General features: G+C 46.2%; 1 protein-coding gene across 1 annotated transcript in view; it reads right to left on the bottom strand.

Moving 5' to 3' along the window:
- LOC120840654 (phosphatidylinositol 4-kinase alpha-like) overlaps positions 1–9,635 on the bottom strand; it is a 64,354-nt gene extending 54,719 nt beyond the window's left edge. Inside the window, exon 1 of the mRNA XM_040211263.2 lies at positions 9,405–9,635. Within this exon, the coding sequence (XP_040067197.1) occupies positions 9,405–9,500 (96 nt within the window). The 5' untranslated portion in view covers positions 9,501–9,635. The remainder of the gene's footprint in view (positions 1–9,404) is intronic.
- Positions 9,636–18,942: the final 9,307 nt, after the last annotated feature.

Genomic DNA, 18,942 nt, shown 5'->3' with positions numbered 1-18,942 from the left:
CAATCTGTGAGAAGTATTTGGATATCCTTATCACGGGATATTCTCCATGACTACAACAACAATGCAATTCCGGTAACTACGTCAAGTTCTGTGAAGGAAAGGCTGAAAGGAAAAGTGCGCTTTTATCCATGAAACTACACTGCGACAAAGAAGCTTCTCGCACTCTAAAAAAGAAAGAGTGTAGTGGGGTGCATCCATTGGGGCTGTAGGTGCTTGTCACATATACTACACCCTTTGGGGGAATATTCGTACACCCCAAAGATGGTAGTACGTGAACACCCGTTGGTGTGGTGCACAAGTACACTTTTTCTACACCACTCTCACTTAAAGGGAACACAGGTGCACCCCATTCAATGGTGTACGGTTACACATCTCTTTACAACCAATGAAATGAAAGGGGACACAGATGCACCCCATTCGAAGGTGTGCCATTGCACCGCTTCATAAACCCGCCTCACTCAAAGGGAACACAGATGTACCCCGCCTCAATAGTGTACCATAACTCTCCTTTCAATACCTACTGCCCTCAAAGAGAACACAGGAGCACCCCATTCAATGATGCACTGCCACACCTATCTCTACATCCACTGAACTCGAAGGGAACACAGATGCACCCCATTCAAAGGGGCACCGTTACAGGAAATCCTTAGAAGATTTACTCGCTCAGGTGATTGCAAAAAGACAGGTAAATAGACACAATGGATTGTTTTCAAATCTCCTAGAAGTTTATTAGACAGTCCATTCCATAAACAAGTTCAAACTTGCAAGCAATTCGTGATATACGAAGAGGTACAACGAAGTTGTTACACAACTGAGAATATCACTAAGCAAACAAGAACCGGGGCATTCCTTAGGTAGTGTCTATTCTCCCAGCAGCCGGCAGAATTATTTCCCCGAACTTCTACCAGCAGTCGCCACCCATTGGAGGTACAATCACTTCATCGAACGACGTTTCATCGACACGCGATGTTTCATAGACAGCTCAGATTAGCTTTCCTATATTAGCTTCCTACTTTTCTTCTTGTAATGAGCCGCCCCGCACAATCCGCGAAAACACAAAAACGAGGAGGAGGGGTCCGTGAAGATTCAACACGATGTGGCAGAAGCAGCCGTTTGCCGAACAGAACACTACACGTATCACAAGAATGTCTTGGGCTTTTTTGAAGAAATCTTTTCAAACACTGGTAGCATTGGTACACTTCGAATATTTTGTCATGGTCAAAATCTACGCAAGCTTCGCAGGTCGCAGCACAGCAAGCAAGAAACCAGGCCAGGAACGAGGCATTCCGGGATTAGAAAAGCTACTACGTCATCCGTGAAACCTTTACCACGTAATAACGCCCCTACCTTTATCCGCGCCGAGAGAGCAGAGTCAAGTGATGTAGTAAGCTGGGTGCACTGATACACCTAGACGTTTTACTGCAAAGCTGTATAGTTCTACCAACCAAGGAAATTTTTGTGTCGTCGTCTTAAGCAAAAAAACTCCCGGCGAACAATTAAAGGCAAAACAACATATCTCCTTTAATATCAGTATCCGTTTCAATAAAGGAAACCACAAAACAAGCATCAAAATCACATGATGAATGATAAGGCGCGTGGGACCAATAGGAACACCCTCCCACGCGTTCCGGTAAAGATTAGGTTTGCAGCTGCTTCGAAAGGGGTTGACATCATTCGAAGTCCTCGTGTGAAGTGCAAAAAGCTGCCGCGGCGACGGCAGCTTGCGACGTGGGGAGTGACGTCGCTAGCCTTCCATATATAAAAGAACCCGCCTATACCCCGTTTCACCTTACATCCGGACGCAGCGGATGCTATGAGCTATCTGAGACAATCCCGTTCTGTGGACGTGGTCGGTGATACGCTTTCCGCGCGTCGCTGTGCCCCCTCTCTAAGGTCACGTGACACTCACACGGCCTCCGATTGGCTCCGATGGCTCGTAACATCCGCTGCGCTTAAAAGTAAGATGTAACGGAGTATAGCAACTGATTTCATTGTTGCTGCAGCGCCGCGATGAATAGGACACGCATAGTTAGGACTCCCAAGGAGCAGCGTGAATACTAGGAGCGGTAACGGGAAAAGGAACGGCAATACGACCAGCGGCGGCGTGCTACGACCGGCGGCGGCATTTCGTATAGTGCAGTAGGCAATCGCTGCGGGTGATACCACAGCTTCGCTTACCTATCACCTTCACAGCCTGGATTGGAGCACCAATTTTTTTAAGAGAGGAGGATGCTTATGGTCGATGTACAAGTACATTGGCTGAGTAACTGGGGGGTGCATCTTCCAGGAAAGGGGTGCATGTCCGCCATATGCACCCGACCACACCATTTATTTGTTAGAGTGCGGTCAGTGGCGTAGCGCACATGTGAGTATACTTGGCTCCCAACCTGTAAACTTGTGTAAAGTGAGACACATTACAACTCAAAATTGTCACAAATGACGATTTATGAGGCGACGAATGACTGAGGCAAACTTAAGCGTTTAATGGACCGAACTTGCACCCAAAACAAAATAGAAAAGACTAGCGTCAACGGCGGCGTAACAGCAGGATCGAGCGCTGGGCGAGACTGACTACGCACGGTGCGGTGCGGCTTTTTTTCAGCCTTCCCTGGGAGCCTAGAATATTCTACATCGTTCGTTCTGGAATTATACATTCTGAATATGAACAAGCCTAGTCGGTTCTCCAACCCTCTCGAATCTTCTATTTACACAAATAAAGGTAAAAGAACACGCAGTGCTGGGAATCGAACCCGAGCCACCTGCGAGTAAAGCGCGAAACACATGTACGACGAAACCGTCCGATCCGACGTCCGACCGCGCAATACGACGGTCGGAGGCGAGGGTTTTCAACGCTCTCCGATGCTACGAACACCCTCTCCCCCCAAGGTCATTCCGGCAGTCCGCACGTCGGATCGGACGGTTTCGTCAAACATGTGTTTCGCGCCTAAGCCCAGCGCTCTGCGTACTCGGCCACGTAAGCGAGCGACATCGTTGGTACACGTCCAGTTTAATGCCGCACCGGTAGCACTTTTAGTTGTTCGGGATCACGAGGCATGTTTTTCCCAAATTTCACCAGATTTCGTCTTGTCCCTCTAACGAAGACACCAAATGCTCAACCAAAAAGAACACCTCCCTCCCGAAAAAAAAAAAAAAAAAGAATAAAGAGCTATCGGTCTTGACCATATTCAGAACATCCAGAGCTTGTCGTTATCTGCATCCTGTTGGTAATAATATCCACCATAGCAAAGTTGTACGTCCCCTTCTATGTGATTCCTTACTTATGGTGAATTTAGTTCAAAAGTCTTAATCGCTTTTATAAAATTTTTGAAGAGAAAATGTCGGAGGACCATCGAATAGGGAGTATTCCCTGGCTGCTATTGTTGTGTGCGTGAATGCTGAGCGTGTGCTGACGGCGGGATTGCCCAGTTCTTTTGCAACGTGCATGACAGAAAATCAAGAAAAGCCTTGTTTTGTTTGAAAGAGGTCATTCCAAGTTGGTAAAAAGAGGGATAGCCTTAACATGTCTTAATGTGGCTCTGGAAAAATGTTGCAAACATGAGATGCCAATCAGTTTTGAACGGCAAGTAAGAAGGTTAAGAGACGTAGGGTACCCCCTAAGCTACTCTCTTGCTGTTGTGAGAGCCTTCTCCTGTAGCTAAAAAGAAGTAAATGATGCAGCGATGCAAGAAAAGAAAGGAAAAGCGTTCGAGTCATTCCGTATACATGTATGCTGCCTCCCATAATCTAAAAAGGTAGCCGGCACACGACATCCACGTGCTCTTTTCTGCCCCGTGTAAACTTGCTAGGATCTGTCTGATGTTGATAAGGCAGAAAAAAAAACACCCTTGTTCCAAGAAGCACGCGGTGCAATATGCTGATTGTGTAGCCGACGTGTTGTACGAGATTCCGGTTAGTTGTGGCAAGGTATACATTGGGCAGACTGGGCGCTGCTCCAATCATAGAGCACGTGAGCATAATCTGTGTGTGCCAACGAAATAGCCGGGCTTAGAGCGATAAACTGGTATCCCGTTCACCAGGCAAAAGTGATCCCCACTTGGCTGCCGCCATGTTGTACACTTTTGACCAGTAGACACGTGACCGTACCAAATCCTAAGGCTTTTACGCTAAACTGAGCCGAGATTTGTATTGCGATCGCTGTAAAAACACGATAAACTATTTTTTTCAATACTGTTAGCCCCAAGGATCAGTGTCTAGCGCCGATAGTAACCCAAAATACAGCACCGCGGCTTGCGGCATCTAGCGGAGGCACTGCGAAGCTGCCCTACTTTTTCTCGTAAAAGCACATTTTGGACTTGAAACAAACAAAACATAATTTATCTCGTCGTTATTAAAGATAAATAAGCAATTATTTGTGCGCGGAACTTCGTTAACATCGAAACGTAAAACTACTGGGTGATTCAAGGAGCGGCTAGGCTCTTTAAATCGACCGCAAAATTCGGTTTCTTAACCTATCGCGCTACGATTTTGTGCAGCATTGCCCACAGATGGTGCTTTTTTTTTCGTAAAATTTGCAAAGAGCGAACTTACCTGTGGAAAAAGTAAAGAAAGAAAAAGACTTAGCTCCTATTGAAACGCAGCGAAGCCACCGGTCTTCAAACAACACGGCGCCGCTTCACTCGGGAGACAAGAGATGGCGCAAGCGGTCGCGATGCCAACTGCGCCAACGAACGAGCACACGACGCCGAAAGCCAGCGTCTTTAGCAGACGATCGTTTCGACTCAAAAGCGGCGCGCGTTCCGCAGGCGGCGACAGTCGCAGAAACAAAAACAGGCGCGGTAACAACAAGGAACTGCAAAGCAGACGACATGAGTACCCCAAAAAAAACAGTCAGAATATCGCGACAAACCATTTTTTAAATCGATTATTTCTCCATTCAATATGATTTATTAGTAAGGATGTTAAAATAATGCATTGGCAACTGATGTCAGAATAGCTCGCGCCACTTTTGAGTCGAAACGATCGTCTCCTAAAGACGCCGGCTCTCGGCGCCGTATGCTCGTTCGTTGGCGGCAGTTGGCATCACGACCGCTTGCGCCATCTCTTGTCTCCCGTGCGAAGCGGCGCCGTGTTGTTTGAAGACCGGTGGCTTCGCTGCGTTTCCATAGGAGCTAAGCTTTTTTCTTTCTTTACTTTTTCCTCGGGTAAGTTCGCTCCTTGCCAATTTTACGAAAAAAGTGCACCATTTGTGGGCAACGCTGCACAAAATCGTAGCGCGATAGCTTAAGAAACCGAATATCGTGGTCGATTTAAAGAGCCTGGCCGCTCCTTGAATCAACCAGTATAAGGTCGTTACTTATCTAGTCAAAAATGTGCAACGTGGCGGCGGCCTATTGGCTTTTTTACTTTTAGCCGCCAGTTTTAGCTCTCAGGTCCTCTACCTTGTTGGTATGTGCGCAACAACGCGGGTGGGCATCTTCCTGACCATTGTAGGCGATGTGGGTGCAAACCGGGCCTGAATTCCGCGAAGTTTGTAAGGCAAAAGATACGGCGGAAAGAGAGCTGCATAAAAAAAGAGAGAAGGCAATATACGATATGCGAAACTGCTTAGTTGTCTGGCAGCACTGTGCACGCGGCCACCTTGGTAGCGTCAGGTATCTTGAGTTTCGGTTTGTCAGCATTTCCACGGCATGGACGATCTGCCACAATTTGGCAAATTTATGGTTTTCTGGCTTTCGATCACCCAACGTGGACAAAGGCCCTGGGCCGTGATGTCTTTCATCTCTGAGGGCATTTTTAATTATGTTTTGATACGAATACGCGTGAAGTCGTACTGTTCAGCGGTAAACTGCTCCACGCCAATACATGCAACTCAAAGTTGTTGTTGTTTTTTTTTTTTTTTTTTTTTTTTATTGCTGCCAAGGAAAGAAGTTTTGTTTTGTTTTTTGTGGAAAGCTTTGTGTTTTTCTAAAAAAAAACTGTGCCCTGAGAAATATTTTCCAGGCGTTGAAAGAACCCAAACTGGTTTCAGATAGCATTAACCTCAAACACAGTTGACGGATTTAATGGTTCAACCCTGGCAGAATAACTGTATTGACTTTCTCAAAACTACTCCACGAGCTTCTTTGAATTAAACAAAATTTTCACCTCGGCTGCGACAAAAAAAAAAAAAAAAAAAGTAAAATGAAGTTGGCACCGCCCGTGTTGCTTCCTTCGACGCCCGCAACGTATAAGTTTTCGCCGCCGCTGATATCGAAGTTTTAGCCACCACTGCGATAAAGCAAGTCGAACGCCACGTTCGATATAATCGAACGTGGCGTTCGACAAAAAGACAGCAGGATCCCGTCTCTGTGAGTGTTGAGCACACAGACATGTCGTGTGTGTCTGTTAAGTTTTCTATTCTTCATGACCCCGCTTTATATATTCAAGAATATTATATCAACAAACTCTTCTGTTTAGTTTTAGAGTTTTTTTTACAAATCTTGGTTACTGACGCCAGATCAAGTGTATAGAAATCGCTGCAGAGCAATGAGATTGTTTTCTGGCTTCCCAAAGCAATTTTTTTAATACATGACATTAAAACGAGGGTTCCGTGGTGCTTTCAGCTTTTGTTGCACTGTTAATCATGCGCATCTTCAATTATGGTTGGTGGCGTAGATTATTAAAACTGTCATATTTTTGCCTCGCTTAACAGCCTCGGTCTCGTCCGCATGCATCGAGCTGCTTGCTCATCAAAAAAACCAAAGTCGACACTACAACGTTCAAAAAAGGAAAAAACAAATTTTTGCAATTTCGTGAAAGTATTATGGCTCAGTTCAATAATTATAATGCAATTAAATGCAAAGTTGCAAGCGAGCTGGAAAAGAATGACGAAAATAATCCCTGGAGAAGGGGAACCAAGAGGGACAAAGGACAAACACACATCTCCAAACACAGCTAGGTGACTGGTGCGCGACCGAAAAAATCCGCCTGGTTCGGGTATCGAACCCGGGACTTCTCTATTACAGGTGGAGCGCTCTACCAACTGAGCTAACCGGGGGTTAGACGCTTGCTCTACTGACGTCTAACCCCCGGTTAGCTCAGTTGGTAGAGCGCTCCACTGGAAATTGAGAGGTCCCGGGTTCGATACCCGGACCAGGCGGATTTTTTTGGTCGCGCACTAGTCACCTCGCTGTGTTTGGAGATTTCTGTTTGTCCTTTGTCCCCTTTGTTCCCCTTCTCCAGGGATTATTTTAATTAAAATAAGTACACCGACTTGACATAACAGAAAAAACAACTTCATTAGACGTTTCGCCTCCCATGCGGGAGGCATCATCAGTAGTTACACAGCAAATGCAGGGTTCAACCTAAACACAACGCTATTTATCACGTCATTTTCGCCAGTTCAATAGTTGTGAATGGCTTCACGCCGCGCGATGACGTCCTCATATTTCTTCTCGTTGTCACCGATTGTATTTGTCAAAAGCTGCGTTTCAAGTAACAAGTAAAAATAAGAAAATATTGTGAACCCTATATTCACGTTTGCGTTAACGTCACGCACGAATCCAAGGTTTCTCGCTGCATCCGCAGCGGAACGCAGCAACGCGTTGGCATCGCATCTCTCGCACGAAGCGCGGTCGCTTGTTTACATGGGGTCTTTGCCGGCTGCGTCACTGGTTTCCTTTTCTCGCCGTTACCAAGATGGCCGACGTAGTTCTCGGCGCGCTACTAGAAGGCGCTCTACATTTCCCATGTGGTCTATTGCGTCAGCGCTCCGTCCGTCTATCTGCTTCAAAGTGAAATAGCGTTTTTGAATGGCCATTTTTGAGTGCGCGACTGGGTGTGATGCTGGTTGGTCAGTAATGTGTGTATATATAGGTGCAGATGGCTGCATGGTATTAAAAAGCGCTTTTCCTTTCGTCTCTATATCTTGCTTGTCACCATTTTGTTCGCGCTCTTAAAATTTTATTCAGTATGGACCAACTATCCCAAGCTCAAGTTTTAATGCAGACCGATTGCCGGTCTTAGCAACCTAATAATACGAGCTCGTTCTGAGGGTGCTCTCGAAACAGCGCATTCAAATATGGCGTCCAGTGAATGCCCCCTATACGAGGGGCGTTCTTAAAGTTCGTATTATCAGCACCAACATTTATAGAAACCGGAACAAAACAGGCACCAACACGAGCGCTCGTTCTATAGTGCCACGGAACGCTGCTAGGGTGTCGAAACAAAAATGACACCGCCCGTCGGGAAAGTCAAAGCACGTACAGTGCTCTATTTTCTCCGTTTAAAAAGAAAATAATTTCGAGCTGGTGGCGGTGTTCAGGGACAACGTCCCAGTTTACGACAGTGTGGATAGATGGCTCACATGCTTTCGGTGTGGCCAAACAAGCGTATCAGCATTTCGAGTAGGGGTGTCGCCAACTTTTGTCGAACCAGATCTTTCTGTCGAACTTTCGGGGTTCCACTGGGTCGAACCGGTTCAACGAACCTTCGAACTTTTCATCAGATTCGACCGGTTCGACTCTGTGGACAGTGTGGCCAGACCTTAATACAAGTATGTCTAGGTTTGGAAAAAAAAACTTTTATGCAATGGGTTATTTTATATTGTGAACAGCTGCAATTAAAATAAACTAACTGTAAGCAATGAAGAAGTTAATAACTTAAATTTTATTACTGTAATAACTGAAATAGCCAATCAGCGCTGCACTTCATTCATCTCTTAGCCATTATCACCCAATCCGAAGCCAACTGGCCAGCCTGTCGCGCATGCGCACACGAGTCGAACCTCAATAGAAGGTTCGTCGAACTTTTCACTAAAAGTTCGAAAAAGTCGAACCTGGTCGAACTCGAACCGTGGCCGGTTCGCGACAAACCTAATTTCGAGCACGAGGGCCAAGTGTGATGGCTGGAGTAGACCGATTTCTGGACACTGAAAACGAAGAGCCCTGGCAATGGCCCCTGGCATGTTGTTCATCGCTGGCAAAAGTACGTGACTTTGACTGGCGAATGCGGTAAAAAAGACTAAACTATTATCCGAGTTTCGTTGCTGAATCTCTATGAACGCCCCTCATACATGGAGATTAATGGTGTCAGCTACCCGGGGACGGGCCCATTTCCTCACTGAAATTTACAGAAAATTACTAAAATTTTAATAAGATAACGATTAGTTCTGAAACTTTGGCCTCTGGTTCGGATTGATAGCGCTACATTTGGGTGGGGACTGAGCGCGGTCGGTAATCCAAAATTTGGTGGTGAATTTTACCACCGGGCAACACGCTAGGGTCGCAGCCGTCGTTGCAGCTTTACTGCTCTTACAACGTCGTTTGTGTCCACCATAGGTAATGCAAACTTTCGAAAGGGGTCGCTGCCAAATAACGATAGTGAGGAATCCCCGGATCCCAGAGAGAACAGCGCGAGCGCCTTCGTCTGCGCTTCGAAGGAGGGGACGACGAGCCCAGCCTCACCTTGTTCCAGGGCGTGGGGTGCAGGCGTGCCAGGCAGCGGGACAGCTGGAACAGATTCGTCCGGAAGAAGGTCCGGTCTCGGTCCTGGGCCAACATCCTGACAACCAGTGGACGACTGACCTCGCTGTGGCAACCCACCAGACCGCGAGCATCCGGCGTGCTCCTCTTCTTCGTCAGGGTTCAGCGCTGGCACCGCGCGGAAGACGACGACGATATATTTTCGGCCGCCGAAGTAGGGCGGGCAGTAGTCTAAGTCAAAATTGTCCCTCGAACATCTATGAACCCTCAAGGGGTCTTTGTCCGAAATAGATGAAGTGGGCACTGTATAGAAGCAGGCGTATCTTCTTGGCGTGAAGATGTGGGATTGGTCAGCGTCCTCACTATATCCTCGATATATCAAGCGGATATCAACGATATCCGCTTGGGCATTCTTTTTTTTTTTTTTTACTTTACACGAGCTTATTGGCAGTAGTGGAACCCAAGTACAGTTGCACGCAACGCCACTGACCAGGAAATCTCCTTTGTTGCGGTGTCATTTCAAGGGAAAAAAATTGTTGTGTGTACAGCCAGGGTGTCACAAAAGAAAATTTACACGGTCTTTTTTACCGCAAAAATAAACTAGGCATCGCCGAACGCTCGTTCTCCGCCCAAAGGTAGAACTAGAGGTCACAACCAGATGCCAAAGTTTCAGCCCGATCAGTAAATTGCCCTTCAATGACTTTTTGACTGGTTTTTAATTTGCACTGAACCTGAGCTTACTGAACGTAGTAACTTAATCCAACTTTTCTTTTCTCAAATTTCGCTTTATTTTAAAAGTTATAGGCAAATTAGAATTACAAAAACAAGCAAAAAATAACCTCCTTCATGACGTCGTAGGTCCTGCCTTGAGTGGCCTTGAACTAGAGGAGGAGTAGTGAGCTCATCGAGCGCACACGGCTGCCGCACTCCGTGTCGACGGCTCGACAGGGCGCCACTAAAGCACGTGTTGCAGAGCCGTGTATTGCAAGGACGTTGCGTGTATTGGGAGAGTTTGTCCAATAGGCGGAGCAAAGGCCGCCGCCAGCGCCGAATATTCCCCCCGCGCTTGGAGCGTAAACTAAATTTGTGACACAGCGTCGACCAATCAGGAGACCGCGACGTCACAATATTGCAAACGGCATTTAAAGCGTGCAATAGAAGCGTTCAATCTCGGCCTCTCTACTCCATCTCACAAATGTCTGCAGTAAAGACAAAGGCACAGGCGCGCGAGCCTAGCTCAGCAAAACGCTTTTGTTTGTACTAGAACTCGTGCATAGGAGGCACTTTCCAAAGCCACGCGCTGGTACCCATGCCTTTGTCTGCATTGCTGATGCTTGTGCAGATGGAATATAGGTGACAGCTCGCTCTGGGCCGGCTTGCTATACTTCGTTTCAGCTTCGGTCCAGACGCAGCCGATGCTACAAGCGCGAACATGTGGCCCAGAACAGTGCTTGCACTGCACGAGCGCGCGTGCTCGTGCAGTGCCGCGTGCTCGTGCAGTCCCGCTCGGCTCGTGCGCTGGCTTTGGCAGCGCTTTCTTTCCCCGCCTCGGCTGAGACGCTGTTTCTAGCAAGTCGGCCCTGGTTTGGAACGTCCGTTCGTTTATTCTACACTTGAATATTGGCGTGACTAAACCCTCACATGCCCAAAGTTTTCAGTCACCGAGAGCTAAACCTTTTCACTCTAGCGACGCTAAAACGGCTCAAATTAGTCGTGTCACAAACTTAGAGCACACGACCACCGCTAGGGGCTGTTTCGCGGCCTGTGGTTGGCCCCGAGATGCCCGCCTATTGAAACCAATGTATGGCCAAACTCTCTCAATAAATGTCTCTGACGTGTTGGATAGGCTGTATGAAGCGGGCGGCCAGGGCAGCTCGTATTGCATTTGCAGCGCGACTAAACACTAATTCGGCATAACATTTCATTGGCCACAAACGACAGCAAACACGGGGTAAAGGTCAGTTCAGAACGGGAGCCACTTCGCGCTGACGCACCGCCAAATGGCCAAATCGCCAACAGGGCCTGCGCCGAAGGCCTTCGGAACGCTCGGAACCGGTCGGATTCTTGAGCCGGTATACGAACACAGCGCTGCCGCGTACATCCGGGATCTTTCTACGCTCCTCATTTGTCATAGCCTCATCCACTGATCTCTATGACAATTGCTGGATCGCGCTTCCCCGCTTGTTCGCTGCAGCGCAAGTGAAGCCACCGGACTTCACTCGCTTGGGATACGATTTGCCGTTTTTGCTAGCCTTTGCTGCGGTTTTCCAGCGTGCTGTAGACAGGTTTTCTACTCGTTCGTCGTCATTCGCCGAGGAAGTTTTTTGAAGACTCTGTGTATTGTTGAGACTTGCCGTTGTGAACACGTGGAAAATTTTACGAAAGTGCAGTGTAGCAGGAAAAAGGCACAACGCGTCGAAAGGAAGGGCTGGCGGCGTGTTCAAAGCTTCCTTGGCACGCCGAAGTGCCGTGTCTCTGTGCCAGGGCCGTAACCAGGGGGGGGTTAGGGGGTTCTGACCCCCCCCCCCCCCCGAAATTTTTTTCTGGGTACGGCCCTGGTCGGTGCACTTGCAGCCAGCCGATTTTAATCTCCACCTCTGCGCACGCGAAGTGGCGCCGGTCGGCTACCCGGTACCAAACCGGGACCTGTTCTCCGGTTTGCTGCAACTCTCCATTATATGCCACCGATGCACATGATTCATAGGCGAAAATAAGACAATAAACACTTTCAAAATGGCCGCCGCTGTCCCCTCCCCCCCCCCCTCCCCCCCCCCCCCCCCCCCCCGAAATTTTTTTCTGGGTACGGCCCTGAGTCTGTGCCTTCGCACGCTTGGATACCGACCAAGAACCGACGCCGTGTGTATGTGTTTAGCGAGTGCAATATGCGTGAAGCTGTTCGAGCCTCTGGATCAGCGTCTTTTCCCCTCGCGGTTTAGGAACGAGCTTAAAGGCGGGCGCTCAAAATTTTCTTCAGCGTGGCAGAAGATTCCCCCTCTTTTCTTTTTTTCCTCCTCCCCTTTCCTCCTCCATTTTCCTCCTCGCTTTTTCTGGCCTTCTCGCACGAGTGCTAACGGGCTTACCGGCCCCCCGGCGAAATCTCTGTAACCCTTCAAGGTTCTCTGCTTCAATCCCAAACAGGGATTAGTTAGGCAGGCTGGATATGAGCTCGGAAGGGTTCGGGCTGGCTCGCTTTTCTCCTTTTTTTTTACTTTTTTACTCGTTTTCTGCAGCTCTAAAACACACTCAGATAGTCAACACCAACTAGCCCAACAACAAGCTCTTTTACATTCAGATACTACACCGCATATTTATCTCGAGTGAGCGGAACTTGAACATCACAGCAGAAGGAAAAACGATGGGTATTTTTATCTGAAATTTGAACTCTACCCAGAGAGTTGAAAATTGGTCGTTCTAACAACGGCACAGTGAAGAGTGATTGTGTCACTATTGTGTTCTGTTTTTTGTACAAAGTAATAATCATGAGTAATTACAAGTCAAAGATATTGCAGTCAGAGGGACACAGTCTGGCCGTTTCTGGGGCATAATATATAGGTTCTTAATACAGGTGTTTTCTGGAGTGACGGCCGCCTCGGTGAAGCTACTAAGAAGATTAAAAACAAACTTCCATAAAAAGTGAAACGGTTTATGGTATATTTCATCTATCTTCAGCCCCTGGAAAAAAATTCTACGGGGCCAAACGTGCATTTAGTTTCTGTCAACAAATGTAACTGAAAACTCGACAGCTGACAAATATCTCGCGTATCAGCAGAGAAAACGGGAAACACGAAGATTGAACCGCGAAATCACAATTTTCTTTGCATAAAATGGTGCAACTGGCACTAGTAGCACATTATGCCATTTATTAAAAGAGAGCAGTTATTACGAAGTTTTCATTCTCTTCTGTTCCCATTTGTTCGCAGATTAAGAAATAGGATGCCCAGATAGCCTCCGCAGCCCTTGCATAATTGTTCGGGGCTCTGTCAGGTTGGGCGAAGGCCAGCGACCATCTCCAATAAACCCAGGAGTTCGGAAGGTGTACTAACGCAAGTTTTGGGGCTGCTTGGATAATTTAGGCGCCTGGCGTTCCCCGCCCACTTAGGAAAGAAGCGGAACAGCGGCCAGCTCAACGTCGTCACCAAGCGGGAAATCATGCCGAAATGTGTCCTTGAACACGTGCGAGATCTTTGCCCGAACCCAGCCGGGATTCGCCACAATTCCTAATTATTCTACGGAAAAAAAAAACTATAAAAAGGGGTAGGCTTAAACGATTTGTGAATTTTTTTTAATATAGTCATGCGGACTAACTGTCCACAAGTACAGAAAGAAATGCAGTAGAAATGCAGAGCTCTATTGTGTTCTTTATGTCCATACTTGTCTTTCGCGCTGTACGCCAATTAAAATAAATTCTGCAATATCTGTAGATTATGCCTGGTTATTATGTCTTTAAAAGAAAAGTAATCAAGCAAGTTCGGTATCGTGCCACCCAATTTGTGCAAATACAATTTTATGTGGAATTCAACGTCAAAACAGTACTTCCGCGGGAAATAATGCATCCGTCGTTCTTCGCCTTCCTGAAGCTATGAACTACCGATCTCGGCTACAGGACTTTTGGGTCCACAAAATATCACGCTCAGTAGAAAATTCGCCTTTTCTACCAAAAGTACTGGAAATAATTTATTTTTCAAACAGGTCGGGTGGTGATGCGTGTTTGAGTGTAGGACCGTTGACTGGGCACTGGTTTGCGCAAAAAGTGCAGTGCTTCCTTTCATGCTGCCTGCGACGAGTGTTGAAATTTGAATATAGTAGAAATAAAATCAACTGACACTTTTAGAATTATTTTAAACTTGCGCTTTCTTCAGGTATTAAGATTTTGATCGTACCTATTATTCATTGTCGTCTTCGATGAGGGAACAACTTGCCAAGGAGGCCGCGCTGTCCGCGTACGCGGCTTGACAAGTAAGGTCGCGAATGCTTTTCACAAATCTTTAAAGACCAAACATAAAAATGAAAGACGCTTACAAATCTCTGTAACGCGCAATTAGAGCGTAGCCTTTTTAAGCAAATGAAACCAACTTTATGTTTTGGGCAGACGTCTTCCGAGAGTTGCAGTATTTTTAATTATGCCAAATAAATTAAATGTTTAGGACTAAGTACCAAACTTTTTTATATGTATTAAGAACCGAAATGGTCAATTGGAAAGTTCTAGAGTTCCTTGAGAAACACCAGAATTAGCTGTTTGCAAAGTGATACGGCTCGCGTGGCTTCCTTCTGACTAGTAATAAAGCTTATGAAACATGACAAAATACCCCGTGATAAAGCCCCGTGATAATATCCCGTAATAAATACCCCATCGTAAACTCAATTTCGAATGTCCCGAAATTTGTTTTTATAGGCCGGAAAAAAAAAAAAAAAAGAGATGCATGCAAGACGCGTGCCCCACGCTTTATTTATATCAGAAAAGAACTGCCCTCTGTTTTATATACAACGTTGGTTGTTTCTTTTTTTCTTTTTTCACCTACTAGATATTAGAAAAAAATGTGCAAATTAACGTTTTGTGGATGTTAGCTATACGGCAAGGCGAAGATTGTGTTCAAGAAAGAACGCAACAAAAACCGACTGATTACCTAACATTTGTTAATTAAGTTTTTGATTATAAAAGAAAACGGGATAGTTGATTTATAAAATTGTTGGGCATAATCGAAAGCCACCAAACTGTCCAGTGAAAATTAGCGCCATTGTGGTTTGTGTAGGTGAGCTATACGGCCAGGCGAGGATTAGAATCAAGAAAGAACGCAACTAAAACCAACCGATTGCCTAAAATTCGCTAATTAACCTTTTAATTAGAAAAGAAAACGGCATCGTGTATTTAGAAAGTTGTTGGCCATAATCGCAAGCCACCAAACCGTCCATTCTTAAAAAGATGTAACGCGCGTACACTATTATACGGCGTCCTGATATGGCGTCCTTTTAATTTGGGCGCGAAAATATAGTTCTGATTTTATGTGGCCTCCATCTCCGCGTGGCACAGCCTAACGCCATGAAGCCAAAGCGACAAATCACGCGTATCGCTGTGACAACGCCACTGTAGAAGGCGCGAGGAGTGCGGCGGCCGACAAGATTGCGGTAACACGATTCGCGTCCAAATTAGGCTTTTTAGGACGCCGTGAACCACTTCACGTGCACATACATCTCTTTAAAAATGAATGATTTGGTGTTTTTGATGACTACAGATAAGGCACAAACCGCAATTGCGTAACTCTGACGTCTTTTTTAGAAAAATGTCTAGTCGTTAAAAACAAAATCGCCCTGTGTAAGCACGATTGTAAGGCAGTTCTTTACGACCGGCGACATCATTACGACATGGAAGGAGACGTTGACCACAGATCATACGCTGTGTATGATCTGTGGTCACTGTTTTTTTTTCGTACGAGAATGAGCAAACATTTGATACCCAATAAAATAGATTTAGCATTCACCACATTCGGCTTGTTTGCTTGATTCAAATCGATATTTGATTTGATTACACTTATTTTGTACCCGCACACACTTCTTTATTTCTTAATGAGTTACAAGTGATAATTCCATTGTTGTTGTTTTTTTGTCGTGCGAGGTCATCACAATTTATTATTAACAATCGGAGCTGTGAGATTACGCGGAGGAGGCGCATTTGAAGATATTCAAAATTGTTCTGAATACACAAACAACTTCAAACGTCTTGCTGTTTGGGTCCTTTCCTACACGCAGGACCAATAATAAAGCCAAAACCTTATAGAGGAGACTATCTCTATCAACTCAACGCGCAAACACGATGTGAAGCGTGTCTGCGTACGTTGGAAAAGAGATACCGGCGAGCAAACCATAGCGTCGAATGTCCATGCATCAAAATGTCCGTGCACTGAAATATCCGCGCACCGAAAAGTCCCACACCGAAAAGTCTTTGCAGCAAAAAGTCCGTACACTGAAATGTCTGTGCACCAAAAAGTCCGCACCGAAATGCCCTACAGCAAAACGCTCTTCACCGAAAAGTGCTAGACCCACTACGGATAGGATCCTCCGTCACCTATGCCGGTTTACGAACATAAATGACTCAGAACCAGTGGTCTATGGAGCGCCAACCCCGATATACAGAAAACGCCGCTCGTACTTCCCGTTGTCGCCATGAATCCGCCTAAACAACGAAAGATGCCAAATCAGATATTTATATTAAAATTGATACTTCAATGACTACCTCTTTTAGCAGAACAAGGTGTTTGTGCTCTCACAACAGCAAGAATCGTCCTCCAAACCAATGCTAAAAAAGAGCCAATGCAACTCGTTGGGAAGAGCAAGTGCCAAGCTCACTCAAAACAGCTACTCGGTTGGTTCAGCTCCTTGTCGCAGGTGTGCCGGCTGGCTTCTGGATAATCTTCAAATCCTTGAAGCTTTCATTTCCTCCACCCCAAACATGTAAAAAAAACTAAAAAAAAAAAAAAACAACAACAATTAAACAGCCAGCAAAAAAAAAAAAACGGCAAATGTCGAGGAGGAAATGAGAGGCGATTTCCTCCTTTCACAGGGGCGAGAAGGAAAGTGAGGGTCGGGTTCCTTCTCTCTGCTTGCGGGCCGGCCTTTAAGGCTGCGGTCCCACGGCAGCCATCTTGAACAAGGCGTTAGTTCAACCAATAGATGGCGACACGCACCCGTGGGGTGGCCGAAACATTGGTTCACAGTGGGATGGCTCGAGCACCATCACGTTCCCCTCGTGGCCTTGCTCGCGCCGCTGCCAGCTATGCTCAGCTAGCTCAAGTAGCGTGGCCCATCAAACGGATGTATGCGATAATGTCAGGCTGGGTATAAATTGTTCTCTGATATAGGAACATACGGTTCGGCGGTTGTAACGGGCTTTGGCAATTAATCTTACCAAGAAGGAATCAAATGTTGATTGACGTGTCAATATTCTATCAATGAAAATTTCCTCTGCAGGAATGCACGCTCAGTAGACTCAACCAGTGGAAGCGGACGTCAAGCAAACTGCTTCGCGATTTACGGTACTTACCTCACCATTTTAATGACGACCAAAAAAACGTCACGAAATATTGTGTTTCACGGGGTCCGGAAGATGTTGTAAAGGTTGTTACATTATAGTTCCCGGAAAACAAACGCCGTTGCAATATTTTCGGAAGTACCGACACACATAATGTTGTAAGTACAGCTTAGGAGGACTATGATGAAAACCATCAGAAGAAATAGGAAGACGTTTATTTGCAATGATGACGCTATGAATGAACGGCGTTTAGCGACGGCACGTTATGAGCGTTCGGGAATTTATAAGTTGACGTGATTGCTAACTATGGACATGCGAACAATGAAGACCAGTTTTTTCGGGAGATGGTGTTGCGGTGATGACCTGATATCGGACGACTTATGGCAGACGAACAAGCAAGTTTCTTCTCAGCGAAGGGTAAGTGTCCAGTGTCAAGCACAACACGTGGCTACCGACGTTGTCGATGTTTCGGACACTTACCGCTTTCGACAAAAGTCCTGGCACCTGGGCTAACTTTGTGGAAAGACTCGAGGTCTTTCTTGAGTCCAACGCCATCATGAACAGTAACTGAAAACGATCCCCCATTCAGTCGGTGTGTGGCGAAACGTATCCGCATCTACGGAGTCATGGGCGATGCGTGCTCTATGTGGCTGGAAGTTTACATACACGATGCCTGCCACGACGTCCAAACACGTCATTGACGTTCTACGGTCTCTTTTACCTACTTTTGCCCTACCGAATTTTGCTTCAAATAAAATAAACAAGTTTTTGAAGAAAAAGAACCGGCATGAGGCATCACATTAGTGCACCATACCATCCTGCAACTAACGGGCAAGCAGAACAGATGATGTGCGAAACGAAAAAAAAGCCATTTTGAAGCTTACGGAAGAAGCAGTTCAGTGAAGAATCGCCAGGTTGTTGTTCCAGCAGCACCCGACGGTCTCATCTTACACAGTAAAAACACCCGCCGAAGCAATATTCGGCGGACGAAGAGCCACACCCCTCGATGTCATAATACTGTGGCCTACGAACAAAGATCGAAAGATTCCCAGATAGAGAGTAATGGCAGTTTAATCGGTCGGACAACTCGTCTACGTGAGGAATTTTAGCGGAAGTGGGATCTTCCATGTAAAACTTGAGTAGAAAAGGCTCTATGTTGGTTGACCAGGAGGTGTCATCTCAATGAATACGTTGGATATCAATGCCCTTCAGTGTAAATATAACTAAATCACAAAACTCTCTTTGTGTATTGTGTAACTGCCCTTGTGTTTGATAGTAGAAGCTATGGTGGTGTTTTGGACCTTTCACACCAGGCTCCTTTTTCTTATTTTTCGCCTCATACTCCTTTGCGGTTTAAGCATGCTTCAAGAATCTTTTGGAACGGGGACACTTTACGTCAACGAGGCCATTTGTTCCAAGTAGTCAATCAGGGAATGCTGCTAGAAATCCGTCCCTCATATTAACGAATAAGCCGCACTTCTGCACAGTGCAGTTTTC

The sequence above is a fragment of the Ixodes scapularis genome, unplaced genomic scaffold (assembly GCF_016920785.2).
Source record: "Ixodes scapularis isolate PalLabHiFi unplaced genomic scaffold, ASM1692078v2 PGA_scaffold4__175_contigs__length_147842914, whole genome shotgun sequence".
NCBI classification, from domain to species: domain Eukaryota; kingdom Metazoa; phylum Arthropoda; class Arachnida; order Ixodida; family Ixodidae; genus Ixodes; species Ixodes scapularis.
The sequence above is the reverse complement of the archived record's forward strand: the minus strand, read 5'-3'. Positions and strand labels throughout refer to the sequence as shown.